The 17,724-nt window shown below is 41.5% G+C and overlaps 1 protein-coding gene across 1 annotated transcript; it reads right to left on the reverse strand.

Moving 5' to 3' along the window:
• Positions 1 to 1,642: 1,642 nt before the first annotated feature.
• On the reverse strand, positions 1,643 to 17,426 carry STARD4 (StAR related lipid transfer domain containing 4). Its single transcript, XM_068981296.1, has 6 exons — positions 17,313 to 17,426; positions 9,802 to 9,915; positions 8,799 to 8,848; positions 3,898 to 4,024; positions 3,032 to 3,146; positions 1,643 to 2,143 (listed from the first exon to the last, which is right to left on the reverse strand). The coding sequence occupies exons 2-6, from the start codon at positions 9,904 to 9,906 to the stop codon at positions 1,914 to 1,916; spliced, it is 627 nt and encodes a 208-aa protein (XP_068837397.1). The 5' UTR covers positions 9,907 to 9,915; positions 17,313 to 17,426; the 3' UTR covers positions 1,643 to 1,913.
• Between the last annotated feature and the right edge of the window lie 298 nt (positions 17,427 to 17,724).

The following is a 17,724-nucleotide window of genomic DNA, read 5'->3' on the forward strand; positions in this document are numbered from 1 at the left end:
TCCTTATTGCAAGAAAAAGAAGTAGCAGAGGAATTCAACAACTCAAAAATTTGGGTAGTCAATCTGGAAAAACATCGGTGATTAATAAATGTCAAGTTAAGAATACAAGATCATTTTTTGCATTGCTTCTATCAGACCTTGAAATGAATTATTTTTAATCTAAAATTTGTGAGATTATTCACTATGGATACAATGGTACTGCCACCTTTTGTTTTGAACATTATCTCCAATAGCAAAAAAATAAAAATAAATCAGCTCTACTTTTTCTATTTTCAAATGGGTCCGAAGAACTATGAGTTATGTTTTATTTAACACTCAGGAAAACACAGGAAAGTAAAATACAAATCACACCTTCATGCAATTGAACCATTTTGTTTTTCTGCTTTTCCTGGTCTAAAGTGAAAGTGTTGTTCAGTCATATCCAACTCTTTGCGACCCTATGGACTGTAGCCCACCAGACTCCTCTGTCCATGGGATTCTCCAGGCAAGAGTACTGGAGTGGGTTGCCATTCCCTTCTCCAGGGGATCTTCCTGACCCAGGGATTGAACCCAGGTCTCCTGCATTTTGGGCAGATTCTTTACTGTCTGGGCCATCAGGGAAGCCCACCTTGAGGTCTATCTAGTAAATATTATTTCCAGAGCTCACTTAATCCCACATTAACCCAAGAGAAAGAAGAGAAAATGAAACAGTGGGAACAGTAATAATAACACATAAATAACTCACACTGAATATTGAAATGGATTTCAAGATGTGTGCGTATACACAAATATAAATATAAAAATTTGTACAGACACACTGAGTTCCCTCAAATTCTCAACTTATACGTAAACTAGGTAGACATTGCAAATGCCAAAGAGCGTGTGGGATATTAAAATCATTCAGGAATGTTCATCTAATGTTGCCACAGAATCAAGTCCATTCTAGCTATAAGATAACTCATCCAGGAATTTGTATAAATCTATGAATGCATTTGTTATAGTTCCAGACTGAAATTACATCACAATTGTGAATGTGTATGATACAGTGAGTAACTTATGATTTGAGTGACACATTTAAAAACTCAAACAGGTACAAAACATTCATCAAATCTAACTTTCTAAAAAGATGATTCTCTATTGGTTAGTACTGGATACCACTACCCATTTCACACAACCCAGAATATTGCTCAATCAACGTGGTATCCCAGCACATATCTGGCAGTTTTTTGCACTGTCTTATTCATGCATAAAGGCTTTTAAGACTCCCAAGATAAAAGCACATAAGGATACAAATATATTTTTAAAGGTATCTATAAAATACTGTTATCTAGGTATCAAAACTGAATTGCATTGTATTAGGATACCTATTCTTATTTCTGATATTTTCAATATTTAAAGTAGTTCAAGTCAATAGTGCAGTTCATCTTTAGGAAGTATAGAGAAAAGTAGTATTTCTTTAGTCCAAGATTGTTAAACTCACAGAGCATACATATAGTAAAACATTAATATATAACTTTCTCCAAAGTTAAAACTTTTACAGAATGTTTATAAAGCTCTAAAACAGGTGATTTTAACCTACCAGCAAGAAGCTTGGCTTTCTCTAGTTTCTAAGCAGCCAAAATATTCCTACTGAGGCACGATTCAATTTCTCGAGAGTTTATGTCAAAGACCTATATCTACTTCTTGGTGAATTTCTGTCATCCTCTACATTCCTAGACACACTACCATTCCAAACAATGTGCAAATAACTGTTTAGGAAAACTGAGATGCTCACTCTAGCTAGCTATTTACTTTCTGAATAAAATAAACCAAAAGCATCTCAAAATTTTCTACAGGCTACGCAGAAGAGAGGGAAGGGTGATTTTCTATGAGCCACACAGCTAGGAGATGGAGCTGAACCGGAGAATGCGCTACTGCTGTTGAGTTTAAGCAAATTATGCCTTTTGTAAGGCTTTTTGTAAATCACCATAGAAGTTAATTAAAGTGCTTGCCATAGCTGTATCTACTGCAGACTGGGGAATCATTCCGCGCAGATCCGTCTGAATATAGCCTGTCAAAAGACTCCGGCTTGGACTGTCTTTAAGAGGAACACAAAACCAACCACAGGGATGGTTATATCCACGAACAAATTCTGATCTCTTTTCACTCCAATCAAGACTTATCCCTACAAGGCAATTTAAAATAAGATTAATAACAGCAATGACTGATATTAACCTAAAGTTCATTAAAAGTATTATCAGATTGCTTATTTAAACATTCTTATCCATGTAGATGAAAACTAAGCCCCAAGAGTGACCGTGGAAGAATGAAAAAGATAAGTACCAAGTGGAATTCTGACAGAGCCTGGTAGATGTATAATAGGGAAAGTTCTAATCCCTTCAGAATAAACGGCATGTCATCTTGGTAACTCCCTGGAAAACAGGAACCTTCCCATCGCAGTGGGCCCCAGGCACCGAGAATCACACCTGCAGTGTGACCCTTGCTCCCACAGGCCCCGCCAAATCCAACCTGGCTCTGATGACTGACAGTAAACAGGTGGAGGTGTACCTGAAACTGCCACCTCAAAACACACTGTACATACAAAAACACTAATTTACCTACAGATATATTTTCAAAAGCATGAGCCTTCTAACAATATTTTCAATTTTGAAAAGAAAATTACTACACAGATCAAGGAAGGAAAAATATCCTAGCACATGCCGAGCATATTTTTTTTTAGAGTATATGACCAAGAAGCTATTTCTTGAGAGTGACTTAGAAGGAAACCCACTGACAAGACCCCTTTCTTGGAGGCAGTCACGTGACCCATATTTGTTAGCTGTGGCATGAAGGGTACTATGTAATGGGGAACAAAAACTCATCAGAAAGACTGCAAAACCCTTTCTGATATTGTTACTTTCATCCCTAAGGTTTGGCATTTGCAAACCAAGCTTATTGACTATAAAACAACCATGAAGGTTGAAAATATATCTTGTGTAGAAAGAAATACCCAGCCTAGAAAACTCAAAATTTACAACAAACTGAGAGAAAGTAGAGGCTTTGAGACATTTACCACAAGATAGAAGCCCTTCTTTATAGCCCACAGTGTAGGAGAAGTCAACAAACTCTCTTGGAGAGATTATATTCCAAAGCTGACCCGCAGTTGTATAACGCATCACACAGCAATTCTGAAAAAGAACAGCAAACAGCTGTTAGTAATACAAGCAACACAGACACAGACTCACATAAGTTAACCTGTAGTAAAACATTAACACTCACTGAAAATGTGTTATAATGATTACCAACATTTCTTACAGTGATTCTGACAGATTTAGAAATCTATTCTGTATCTCACTGTTATCTATGGACATGTGCACGATATACAATCAAAGTACAGAGGTAAGTTACCCAGAATCCAAATCTCTCTTTCAAAACAGTCACCTCATACCCTCTCTGGTAAGTGGAGGCAGGCAGTATAGACTGTAGATGGCTAAGATGAAATCCACAAACACTTTGATTAAAACAAACATGGCAAGAAATGAATTAATGAAACAGAAAAAGCCACTTTCATTACATACTTCTCTAATACCAAAGGTGGCATTTTTTTCTTTGATTTTGGCTTAACGGAAAACCTACATACTATTACCTAGAAAACTGAATATGATGGTGGTATTTTCAGAATTTTAGATTTCAGAACCTCAAAGTTTTACAATCAAAGACATAATTTTCTTAAGCAGAATGGATAAAGCTATTGCAAAAAACAAACTCAGTTCTAACACTCATCAGAGATCTTTGCCGTGACTGCTTAGTCTCAACGCAATGACTACAGTAGTGAATGCAAGTGCATACACACTTGAGCCCTCCCGTGCACAGTCTCACACACGACACACACAGACACACACACACACACAATCCGCAGTAACATTTCAAAACAAATACCTCTTCAAAGTGCTCCAAAATATCCAAAGAGGTCATTAAGCTGTCCCAATCCAAGCGACAGGGACCTGGGCGTATATGGTCTATTACACTATTGACAACATCGTCTATCACCCCTTGGGCTTTGAAGCTGGAAAAAAAATATTAAAGTCAAATGCTATTGGAATGAAAAATTTCAGTATGCTCTCATAGTTCACAGTTCACTTCAAAGAAAGTAAAATTTAGTGAAGATTTTTTGAAAAGAGTAAATCCTTACAACTTGTGTGATAAATTAGGTTCTATCAATTATTTCATCAAAATGTACTCTGAAGATCTAACAGGAGATCTGAAGGCTGTCTTCCGCATTATCAAGAACACAGTAAGTACCTTCATGTTACACTGGAGCCAAGGACAGTCTGCAGAACACCGTAATGCTCCATTACTCTCTATGCTGTTCTTTTCTCAGATACGCTCTAACATGGTATTAGTATATCCATGTTTTAGCCTAACTTTCAAAAACTTTTTATTAGGAATAGAAAAATAGGTCACCCAGGAATAGAACACCCAGGACTGACTCATGAATAATAGCAGAACTTAACATATTTCAAAGGTGGCAGGCCGTATCAGCACGAAAAAGACGCACTATTTCATAAATGGTGTATGGATTCCACAGTTATCCTAACAGAGAAAATAAATCTGAATTCTTGCTTCACATCAGTCAAGACAATTCCAGATAGACTAAATACCACTATATAAAAGGTAAAATTTTTAAACTTTGAGAAAATTATGTAAGTTACTATCTTTGTAACCTCAGGATACAGGAAGATTATTTGACTACATAAAACAGAAATAACACAAGATGGTTAAAATTAAAAACTTGCATACCACAAATGACAAAATAAGTAATTTCTTTAAAAACTAGTCGCAGACTGGAAGAGTATAAGTGTAACACATATTTAGATGCTGCTTCTTAGTTGCTCAGCTATGTCCAACTCTTTGTGACCCTACGGACTGTAGCCTGCCAGGCTCCTCTGTCCATGGGATTATCCAGGCAAGAATGCTGGAGTGAACTGCCATTTCCTTCTCCCAGGGGATATTCCTGACCCAGGGATCAAACGTGGGTCTCCTGCATTGCAGACAGATTCTTTATCGTCTGAACCACCAGGAAAGCCCATGGACTGAGGAGACTGATGGGCTACAGTCCATAAGGTTGCAAAGAGCTAGACATGACTGAAGTGACTCAGCACAGCACAGCACATACTTATTATAGAAGATATATGATTCAGTTCAGTTCAGTCGCTCGGTCACGTCTGACTCTTTGTGATCCCATGGACTGCAGCACACCAGGCCTCCCTGTCCATCACCAACTCCCAGAGTTTACTCAAACTCATGTCCATTGAGTCCGTGATGCCATCCAACTATCTCATCCTCTGTCATCCCCTTCTCCTCCCGCCTTCAATCTTTTCCTGGAATCAAGGTCTTTTCCAATGAGTCAGTTCTTCGCATCAGGTGGCCAAAATATTGGAGTTTCAGCTTCAGCATCAGTCCTTCCAATGAATATCCAGGGCTGATCTCCTTTAGGATGGACTGGTTGGATCTCCTTGCGGTCCAAGGGACTCTCAAGAGTCTTCTCCACACCACAGTTCAAAAGCATCAATTCTTCGGCGCTCAGCTTTCTTTATAGTTCAACTCTCACATCCATACATGACCACTGGAAAAACCATAGCCTTGACTAGACGACCTTTGTTGGAACCATTGTTCAAACAACGAGATAAAGACAATCCAAAGAAAAGATGGGCAAAGGACAAGAGTGACCTGAAAGATCAATAAACCTAGAAAAGATGCCCAATGTCACTCATAGTCAAATCATTACTAGCCAAGATACCATCCTGCCAGAGATTAAGAAATTAATAACAAGTGTTGAATGGAAGAAAATGACATCTCTCAAAGTGCTATCACCGCTTTACAGAACAGTTTGACAACAGGTACATACCCAAGAAAACGATACACATGTGCAAAAGGAGACGTGTACCAAGAAGCATACTACAGAGAAGAATTGACAACAAACTAAAGATTTATCAGTAGGCAAATCTGCAAACACAGATAAACACACTGAGGTCGTGAATATAGAACTGAAAGTGCAGATCAACATGTAACAACACGGATAAACTGAAACGTAACATCGAACAGAAAAAATTAAAACACATTACCAGAAGAAACACACACACGTATGGCCCAAGTATGAAACATGAATACTACACCTTCAAGACAGTAGTTACCTGCGAGAAAGAAAGGAAAAAGAGACAGACTGGCTCCAACCATCATTATTTTGGGGGTCTTTTTTCTCTTTTTTAAGCATCTGAAGCTTTTTATCAGTTTGCAAATATCTCAAGCTCAAGCTTATACTATCCTCCATCTTAAATCTGCTCTTTCGCCTAGGTTCTCTAACTTGGGACGAGGGTAGGGGTGGGTAATACAAATTAATTCAGGCATCCAAATTAGAAATCTGGGATTCAACTTCAACACTTCTTTTTCTCTTAACCCCATTCAAACAGTCAGAACTAGAAAGTCACTGTGTTTTACCAAGATGACTTTCTAAACATTAAGTACACAGAACAACATGTGGGTTTCAACAGATGTTAGTTATCATCACCACTGTCATTATTACGCTACCATCAAATCTCTTTCAAGTCCATTTGTCCTTTTCAGCTCCCCTGCTGTGTCCTTAGTTTGGGAACTCTGTGTCCAACTCAATACTGCATCAGTTTCTAGCTCTTCTGATCATATAACTCTAACAATCTGAAAAAAGCCACAGATCTCTTCCCAGGAATACACATTGTCAGAAAACTTTGTATACAATCATGCTACTGCTAAGTCACTTCAGTCGTGCCCGACTCTGTGCGAGCCCACAGACGGCAGCCCACCAGGCTCCCCTGTCCCTGGGATTCTCCAGGCAAGAACACTGGAGTGGGTTGCCATTTCCTTCTCCAATAGATGAAAGAGAAAAGTGAAAGTGAAGTCGCTCAGTTGTGTCCGACTCTTCGTGACCCCATGGACCGCAGCCCACCAGGCTCCTCCGTCCATGGGATTTTCCAGGCAAGAATACTGGAGTGAGCTGCCATTTCCTTCGCCAATCCATGAAAGTAAAAAGTGAAAGTGAAGTCGCTCAGTTGTGTCCGACTCTTAGCAACCCCATGGACTGCAGCCTACCAGGTTCCTCCAACCATGGGATTTTCCAGGCAAGAGTACTGGAGTGGGTGCCACTGTATACAATCATAGGGACACTTTAAGAAGCCAGCTGTAGTCTCCGAGGATACAAGCTCTTCTCTAAACTTTCTATGCTCATTTCTGTCTCTCACAACTGTTACCATAATAAATACAAAATCCTTTGAGGACCTGGGAGGGTTGGGTTGAGCAGAGGATAAACACAAAACCGAACTCCTTGGTTTAAGAATTCAGAAGTCCTTCAGACGTGCTCTCCTCATTCCTATACTTTATGTTCCAACTATATAAACACAACATGAACCTCCGTAAAAAAAAGTCAGTCGCTCAGTCGTGTTCGACTCTTTGTGACCCTTGGACTGTAACCCACCAGGCTCCTCTGTCCATGGAGTTCTCCAGTCAAGAATACAGGAGTGGGTTGCCATTCTCTTCTCCAGGGGATCTTCCTGACCCAGGGATCGAACCCATGTCTCCTGCATTGCAGGCAGATTCTTTACTGTCTGAGACAACAGGGAAGCCTAAATTCTGTAAACAAACTCTCTCAGTGTTTCCCATCTACCTGGAAGTCATCTGTGTTAATGTGATTAAGTGCAGTTCTCTCTGCCTCATTCCCTAAGAAACACCTGTCTGTTCTTTCTGGCTCAGCCCAGGTATCAGCTCTTCTGTGAGTTTTTATCACTGAGCACAGTGCCCTCAGGCACTTTTAGACTTTTTCAGCCCCTGTGGGGAGTTACTGATCTAAAGGGTTAACTTCCACACTTGCTTACAGTGTTCAATCCAACCCTAACTGTCCTTCTCAGAAATACTGTACAACTTACCTTTCTGGAAATGCTATCTTTGGCAATACACTTCAAAACATTCTGTATGTATAAAGTGTGGTCAACAGTTTCATTTTAAAAAGTGCCATGCCCCCAGAATATGAATATCCCACTCCAATTACACAAGGCACCTATCTGCACTGGCTTTAAAAAACAAAATGTATTTTTTTACTGGTTAAAGACATAATTCTTACTCTGCTATATGCAAAAAATAAATAAACAAAAATCACACATAAAACTGCCCTCTAGAGGTACATACTTTTGTGTTAAATAAAAACATTTTAATATAAAAATAGTTAAAGTCAATTCATGACTGTGCTACATACAGGTTAGTACTCTGCTTTATTCACTTTTCATTATATCTTTAGCATTTTTTATGTTCTTAAATAATATCTGAAAATATGGTTTTTAAAGATTGTAAAATAGCACATTTTATAATTTAATCATTCCTTAATTTTTGATTATTCAGGTTGTTTATAATTTTTAATGTTTTAAGTAACATGATAGAAGAGACAAGTACTTAAATAACTATTAATTTCCAATGATTTCTTCAATACACATTCTTAGAGCAAAATATGCTATAGTACTGAATAAGTGCAGAAGGAATATTGGAAGTATTTTATATACCACAGTAAGAAATTAAGATTTTATCAGCTATACCATCATTCATGATTCCCAAAACCACCAACTCTATTCACCAGGGATACAGATATTTTAAAAGCTTTGAATACATAACATGATTTTCTTCTCAGAAAGTTTAAAATCTTAAAAGCAAAAGCCAAACTTTACTGCCAGTGATCATTTAGTGATCATGAGTATATGTGTATATACATTTGAAGTTTAGCAGTATTTTAAGAGCTATGTAAAACTACAAGAATTACTTACAGATATCCATTAAATTCTTCTGAAGGTTTCCTCCAAATTGTTACATCTTTCTATACAAATAAAAACAGTGTATAGTGATAATTACATAGGTGGCAATCTGGATATAAAACTGACAATTTCATAAAGTCTACAGCATTAGCTTTTGCACGAAAACAAAACATAAGTAAACAGTCAAAGAAATACATACAAGTCACTCATACCATGAAAGAATCCATGTCTGAATTTTTTCTGTATCCTAGAGTACTACACATCTTAAATTACAGACCCCTAGGAAAAGGTTTTTCAGCAGCTTAAAGACACCCAAGCACCAAGATCCGGTGATGGCACTCTCACTGGCCATTATTTGCATGATTACAGTCTCATCTATTTACCATTACTGAAGAATTTAGTCTAAGATACTAGAATCTTAAATATTTAATTCTGAATTTGCTCATATATCTTTTTAGGTTTAAGCAATTCACATCTATGATGACAGTACTACCCTGAATGAGTCCTGACATTTTTTTCCAGATCATCTCGTAAGAAATTCTGCGCATCAGAACAGCTAAAGCACTTAACTGGAAGAGCCCTGGTCTCTAGGGTTGGCTCTGTCAACATTCAACTGTGTGACGGTTCGGGGAAGTCGTACTGGTGAAAAAAAGAATACTAATGGACCACCCTCACAGGCTTGTTAAAATATCTGAAATGATTTCAAACTATCAATTTCTATACTTTCCTTTCTTAAACTGACCATGACATGTTGCATTTATTGACCTGAGAGGCTGCTCTTTACAGTCTTGTTGCCGTGAGTCTCTTCCTGTGTCCACTATCTGAACAGCTGATGACTGTGTGCAGGACTGCTGTCCCTCCTCTGTGAGCTATGAAACCACCAGCTTTACTGACACATTCATCTACCCTGCACATTCATCTAAAGTGTGGTCCATATGTTTCTGTACCATTTTGAAAGTCATCCACCAGCTCATTAGAAGACAGACCCCAAACACAAGTAAGTTAATTAATTTACCGTCTTCTTAGCAACTCGCCACTTTTCATCTTCAAGGTTGTGGTACTGGATAAGAGTGTTTTTAAGTCTAGTCGCCAAAACAGCTGCATCAGGCAGGGCTTCCATTTGTTTTTCCTGTTACAGAGACTAAGATTATCATCAGCAAATACCAGAGTTAGATCCAGCAGACGAGGGGGAAGGGCTCAAATCCGACAGCATTAAAAAAATCCTCCGGGAGCTGAGAGACACCTACACATGCAGCCCACCCCAAGTCAGTAATCAGAATCCCTGCACATGGCTCCTTCCTCAAAGCTTCCAGGATGTGGAACACGAAGGATAAGAATCATATATCTTGCGTTATTAAAATCCTCATATAAAAAAGAAGATACAATCCTATTTCCCTTTCCAATAGAATTGAACCAAAAGAAATAAATTAAAAAACTCAAATAACAACAACAACAAGAAAACACAAAACTGCTCTTTCCAAAATACAAAAATAATATACAAGGTATAAACTCTTTTAAAAGTCCTTAGAGTTTTAGCAATTGAAAATTTTCATTTTACCATCCAACAGATATAGCACTCATTCTAGCAAATAAATGACAACCACAGTTGGAAACATTGCACATCTTTTAAGGATAGGGCTGGGGGGGAAAAAAGAGATAGGGCTAGAGACCTCTGAAGAATTTCAAAAGTCTCAAGAATTCTACTGACTTCAATATTTTATTTGATGAAGTGTCACATGATTCAGTGAGGTATCTGTGTAACAAAAGAGGTGATATGAAGACCTCTGAGCTACCAATACAGCATAAATAAGTGGTTTATAGTTTTAAGGCAATAATTTAACTATATAAAGAGGAATGATTAATAGTTGCAAAGAAAAGCTATCGTTCAGCAATACTTTGAAAGGGAAATAACTAAACTTGAAAGAAAATAGTATGAGGGATTCTATAATGTAATCATTGTAGAACACTGCTGCAGATTCTCTGATGAGTCTGACACTGCATGACTTCTGCAGCTAGCTAAGAGAAGTCCATGGATGTCTGAGAATGATCACCCCAGGAGCCTCTGATAAACGAGCAAGCACACAAGGAACGCGGTTACCCCTGAGTATTATGGGTTTCCCAGGTGGCTCAGTGGTAAAGAATCCACCTGTCAACGCAGGAGACACAAGAGGCCTGAGTTCGATCTCTGCGTCGGGAAGATCCCCTGGAGAAGAAAATGGCAACCCACTCTAGTATTCTTGCCTGGGAAATCCCACGGACAGAGGAGCCTGGCAGTTTACAGTCCATGGGGTCACAGAGAATCAGACACGACTGAACACACACACACTATACTCTACTCTTTGACTACCATGACCCTTACTAATAAGAGGGGTGGTCTCATGTCTGCTTTTTAACTACTATAACCCCACCAAGTAGAACACTGTCTGAAACACAGCAGGCCCTTAATATTTACTGACGTATACTTGCTTCAGAACATGAACTAACTTCTCTCCTTTTGGTGCCATGGTACTCTCCACTAAAAGGCTAAGGAAGAAAAGGCTCTGGAGAAAGCTGTCCATTGACAGATCACGAAGTTACTGCAAGAAGAGATCCAAATGGAGTATCAAGGCTCACACCTCTGTGGGAAAGGATGCCGCTCTCACCACAGGTGCACACATCAGAATCGCCTGGCGGTAATTTGCAGCAGTTGTTGATGTTGACAAAGCCTCTCTCCTTGGTCAGGCTCCTCTGAGCTCTCTTCACAATGAGGCCTAGCCCTTGGGAAGCTGGTGGCTTAGTGGAAAAGAATCCGCCTGCAGTGCAGTTCTAAGAGATGCAGGTCTGATCCCTGGGTCAGGAAGACTCCCCTGGAGGAGGGCATGGCAAGCCCTCCAGTCTTCTTGCCTGGAGAATCCCATGGACTGAGAAGCCTGGCGGACTACAGTCTGCAGGTTCGCAAAGAGTCGGACACGACTGGGCAGCACACACGCCAGCTCCTGGGCTTGTCCTTGGACCCCACAGTCCAGTTTCTGCAAGAGTCCTGCTGAGTCAGCTTTATGAAATCCCCTACCCTGGAACTTCCTTATCCCACTTTCAATCTTATCACCCTAGCCTGCCTTTAGCAAGAATCCTGTCAAGTTGCTTTAGGGTAATACCCCTTAGTAATTTTTCACTCACTGACACCCACCTTGCTCCCTTGCTATCCACCCCCATTTGCCCTTGCTGTATTCAGAATGAAGCCTAGTTCTATCCCAAGGTTTCTTTTCCACTATTGCAACAGTCACTGAATAAGATTCGCCTTTACCACTCACTCTAATTTGTGTCTGCCTCTGGTTTTCTGTGACACTGATTTTGGATATTAGATTTCATGGACTTCAGCCAGATAGTCTGATTCAGTGGGTCTGTTCTGGAACAGGCCCCAGAAAACTAGGTCCTTTAAGAAGCCTCACTGATCATTCTGTTATGCAGTCAGGAGTGACAGCCACTAATCTGAAAACTAAAGTGACAAAAAGAAGTCAGTGCTATAGGTAATATTGAAACAGCACAGACCAGAGCGTAAAAGCCATTAAACATGATGAAACATGAAAATGAGACAGAAGTTCGGGAAAGGAAAAAAAGCTTCTTCTCTATTCTCTGATGATCTATCCTGAGATCTGCAAATTAAACTGACAAAAGATAAACAGAAAAAAAACGTTAACAAAACGTACTTGATGACAATATTTAATTTCTATGTGCGAAGAGAAGCAATTACATGTGGAGTTTATACACCATTTTAAAAGAGAGTGATAAACTGCGGAAAAATGACAAGACAAGGGAAAGGGGGTTTGAGCTTCTAGGGGTGGTAAATTATTGCAAAATAAATATATGAGGAAGAATAATAAAAGATAAGGGCTATTTTAGTAAAGTTAGACTGTGTAGACCATCTCAGGGCCAAATTTCTGTCTCCATTGACAGCAGTTATTCTCCTGGTACAGGAGCAAAGTCAGTCCTTCACAAAAGGAAATTTATGTCCTATTTTTAGGCAGATAGTGGAAGGAAAAATAGTTCTCCTTTTGCTGCTTCTTAATTGCCTTCAGCTCAAAGTAAACTTTTTTCTGAAGTAGCATATTTTGGGGTGGCATATACCTTCAGAGGGCTTCCGTGGTGGCTCAGTGGGTAAAGAATCTGCCTGAAATGTGGGAGACCTGGGTTTGATCCCTGGGTTGGGAAGATCCCCTGGAGGAGGGAATGGCAACCCACTCCAGTATTCTTGCCTGGAGAAGCCCCATGAGCCCCAGAGAAGCCTGGTGAGCTACAGTCCATGGGGTCTCAAAGAGTCGGACACAACTGAGCGACTAAGCACAGCACATCCCTTCAGAAACATGGAAAAGTATATAGAGAAAATTCAATAATACAGAACTTAGGATCTATGAAAGTGCGAAATATTTAATAATTATAGATCCTAACCACAGACTAAAAGTGGATGAGCTCATTCAAAAAGTCTGTGAGTCAGAAATAGATCCTCTGCACCCAAGAGACTGCTAACTTGACAGCCAGGGCAATGGCCTTATGAAAGCATATGTTATAAACAAACATAAGTTCTTGAGAGGACTTACAATGGAAATTTAACTTATCTATTACTGGGATCATGCTGATTAAACAACATTCTTTAAATCCAAGGGTCACCCCTACCAGATTTCTGTGTTGGGCAGATAAAAGTATTTTCAAAACTCTTTGATAGAAATCAAAGGAAAGCTACTGTCAGCATAAACCATACTGTATTTATGCAAATCTAGCACACAAAAAGCAATAAGAAACTACCTCTAAAGATGAGAATCTGAATTTTTACGGTGATTACGTAAGTTATCATTCACTCCCACTGGATAATATAAAGTTCACATTCCTTAATGTGGCTTATGGGTCCATTTCCAAGCCGACTGTCTAATTTCTACTCTTCTCTCCTGGACACCCCCTTAAGACTACATCAGCTCCCCCTTAATGTGAAAAACTCCTGTTAATGGGCCTCTTTAGGTGTGGTGGAGTAGGAGGTAGAAAAGGAAGAAAAGAAAGTTTAATTATAAACTTGGGAAATCTCTCTTCTAGTCTCATGAAGTATTTAACCAGGCAGTTAACTCTTGCATGGATTTTCTTCATCAAGATTAAGTCCAAAAGGGAGTGACAGTTACTTTCTAAACTGATCATTTGTGTGTGGACAGGCAATACAGAGCATCCCTCATGGACCAAGGTGGGATGGAGCTAGGGGGACAACACTGGGCTTATCAAGGTCTTGAGGCTTTCCTAACATAAGAGGACGTTCGCAGTCATTGAAAAGAAAAGCCACAATATGCCCTATTCCAATCTCTGCCTGGTGAGAATGTCACGAAATGTTTTGAATACCATTCTGAATTCCCTCTTACTAACCTTGCTGCTACTGCTGCTAAGTCGCTTCAGTCGTGTCCGACTTTGTGAGACCCCATAGACGGCAGCCCACCAGGCTCCCCTGTCGCTGGGATTCTCCAGGCAAGAATACTGGAGTTGGTTGCCATTTCCTTCTCCAATGTATGAAAGTGAAGTCGCCCAGTCATATCCGACTCCTAGCGACCTCATGGACTGCAGCCTACCAGGCTCCTCCATCCATGGGATTTTCCAGGCAAGAGTACTGGAGTGGGGTGCCATTGCCTTTTCCGACTAACCTTACTTGACCTTATAATAAACTCTCAAACTCCAACTGTTATACATCAGAGAAAACAGCAACCACAACTGTACCAGAATCTAACAGCTCCATATAAAAAGTTATCTACTCTTGACAGTTTTATAACCAGTTCAGTTCAATGGCTCAGTCATGTCTGACTCTTTGCGACCCCATGGACTGCAGCATGCCAGGCCTCCCTGTCCATCACCAACTCCTGGAGATTGCTCAAACTCATGTCCATCAAGTCAGTGATGCCATCCAACCATCTCATCCTCTGGCCTCCCCTTCTCCTCCTGCCCTCAATCTTTCCCAGCATCAGGATCTTTTACAATGAGTTCTTCACATCAGGTGGCCAAAGTATTGGAGTTTCAGCTTCAGCCAAGTGCTAAGTAATGTCTGTCTATATTTTTTTCCTTCTGTTAGCTGCTGTCGTATCTGACTCTTGTGATCCCATCGACTGTAGCCCACCAGGCTCCTCTGTCAACGGAATTCTCCAGGCAAGAATACTGGAGTGAGTTGCCATTTCCTACTCCAGGGGATCTTCCCAACCCAGGGATCCAACCCAGGCCTCATGCCTTGCAGTCAGAGTCTTTACTATCTGAGCTACCAATCACTTTGCTCACGTTTCCATATTTATGTTTTCAAAGTGGCCACTAGTGTAGACAGTGGTTCCCGTCATAGACTGGGAAGCCTTCACAAGTTAAACATTTTCTTGAGGCCATCTATCAGCATCAGTCTTTGACCAATACAATTTCAATCTGTCGAACATCAGTGAAATGGCCATAGGTTTCAATTATATATGGAACATAATAATAATAAGTAAGTGTTAATTTCTCAGTCGTGCCTGACTCTTGGAGACCCCATGGACTGCAGCCCACCAGGCTTCTCTGTCCATGAGAATTCCCAAGCAAGGATACTGGAGTGGGTTGCCATGTCTTCTCCAGGGGATCTTCCCAACGCAGGGATCGAACCCAAGTCTCCTGCACTGCAGGCAGATTCTTTACCGACTGAGCTACAAGGGAAGTCATATATGGAACATAATAAACATTTTAAGCTTTAATGAAAAGTGAACGCCATAAAAATCTGTTTTTACTTACGTAGTATGATTAAGTCAGAATTCACTTATTAAAGAAGTTCATAACAGAACTGCTTTACCTTCTATTACCTGACTGATGTGGGTTTCATTTATGTGAACAGCTTAAATTTAACATTCCATAGATTTTCCCCAAGTTGTACAAACCAAGACCATGTAAATTATATTTTCTACCTAACACAAAAATTTCAGCATATGCTTAATTTCTGATCAATTCTGAATTAGTAATTTAGCTTTTCCAATTAATCAAGTACAACAGTTTCTCATTTTTGAGACTGGCTCTAGCAAGAATGCAACAGGGAAGGAAGCCTCCTGCAGTGTGATGGATACACCTCTGATTCAGTGTTCACTTTGGCTTATTTTAGGGGCTTCCCTCATAGCTTATTTTAGGGGCTTCCCTTGTGGCTCAGCTGCTAAAGAATCCACCTGCAATGCAGGAGACCTGGGTTCCATCCCTGGGTTGGGAAGAAACCCTGGAGAAAGGAAAGGCTACCCACTCCAGTGTTCTGGCCTAGAGAATTCCATGCCTATACAGTCCATGGGGTCGCAAACAGTTGGAGGTAACTGAGCGACTTTAACTTTCACTAACTTTCATAGCTCAGTTGATAAAAGAATCCACCTGCAAAGCAGGAGATCCGGGTTGGATTCCTGGGTCAGGAAGATCAACTGGAGAAGGGACAGCCTACCCACTCCAGTATTCTTGGGCTTCCCTTGTGGCTCAGCTGGTAAAGAATCTGCCTGCAATGCAGGAGACCTGGTTTGATCCTGGGTTGGGAAGATCCCCTGGAAAAGGGAAAGACTTCTCACTCCAGTATTCTGACCTGGAGAATTCCGTGGACTATCCCATGTGGTTGCAAACAGTCGGGGACAGGACTGAGTGACTTTCACTTGACTTATTTTAGGACACAGTTTACAACACCAATGAGACTTGTACAAAACTTAATATTAAATTTTAACAATGTCACAGCTTTGAGTCCAAGTACTATTCAAGCTCCTAATACTCTAATCCTTTATTAAAAAAAAATACTGGCCAACATTTATTATTTATTACATGATCAATCTTTTTGGCCACTTTAAACTGTATTCTTTCATTTAGTCCTCATACATAAACTTAAGAGCATATCCTACTATTATCTTTATTTTACAGAAAGTGAAAGTATCAATACGGAGATTGTCTCTTGTCCAAGATCACACAGCCAATAAGTGATGGAGCCAGAATTCCAACCCACGACCTCTGCCTTCAGAGATTAAAGGGCTATTTTGTAAAACACTGGAAGCTGATCAAAGGCTGGAAGAGTCTCTACATTAAAAATGTGACATCATGTTGAATTTGCTGTATTTTGTCTAGGCTCTTGAACCTAAAAAAATGTCAGGTAATCTTTCCTAATTGCAATTTGGGGACAGCAGCACCATTAATTTATTGGGGAATTCCGAATTATTTTTAGAACCGAATTTGGAACACAATGAGCCCTCGGAAAACACTGCCCCTTAGTGTTTCCGCCGACGCCTGGAGTGAAGGCGCGCACCTTTCGTCGTTCGCGCACCGCAGGGGCGCCCTCAGAGAGCCTCCCCCGGCCCTGGGGCGCCCGCCGCCGCTCCCTCATCCAACACACAAGGTGCCGGCCGGCGCCCGAGCGCCGGGGAGCGGGCGGAGCGGGTGCAGACCCCGGTCCCTCCAGGGCGTCCCCGCTGGCCGCAGCCTGCCTTCCCGAGGCCCCTGCCGGGACAGCCCCAGGAGGACGCCCCGCCGCCCCTCAGCCCCCGCCTCACCTCCGCCACTCACCGCTGCTCGGGGGGCTCCTCGGACCACTACGCGACTAGGCGCCCGGGGTCCACACGCCCCGCTCCCTGCGGCCCCGCCCGCCGAAGCCCCCTCGGCCAATGGGCGCCAGGCGCGGAGGGCACCACCTATTGGAAGGCCGTAAGTCTTCCGGGGGGCGGGCAGAGCCCCGCCCCGCCCCGCCCCGCCCCGCCCCGCCCCCGCTCTCCCCGGCGCTTCCGGGGCAGAAGCCTGTAGGCCGACGCGCGTCAGCTGGGAGTGGCGGGTGGCGGCGCGCGGCCTGCGGGTTGGTGGCCGCGGGTGGGCCGACTCCGCGCGAGGTGTGAGTCGGCAGCAGCCCGGCCCCCGGCGCCAGCCGGGCCTCTGCGGGCCTGGCCCGGACGGGGCGGCCTGCTTTCGAGCGCCTGAGGGCGGG

This window comes from Capricornis sumatraensis, chromosome 9 (genome assembly GCF_032405125.1).
Source record: "Capricornis sumatraensis isolate serow.1 chromosome 9, serow.2, whole genome shotgun sequence".
Classification (NCBI taxonomy): domain Eukaryota; kingdom Metazoa; phylum Chordata; class Mammalia; order Artiodactyla; family Bovidae; genus Capricornis; species Capricornis sumatraensis.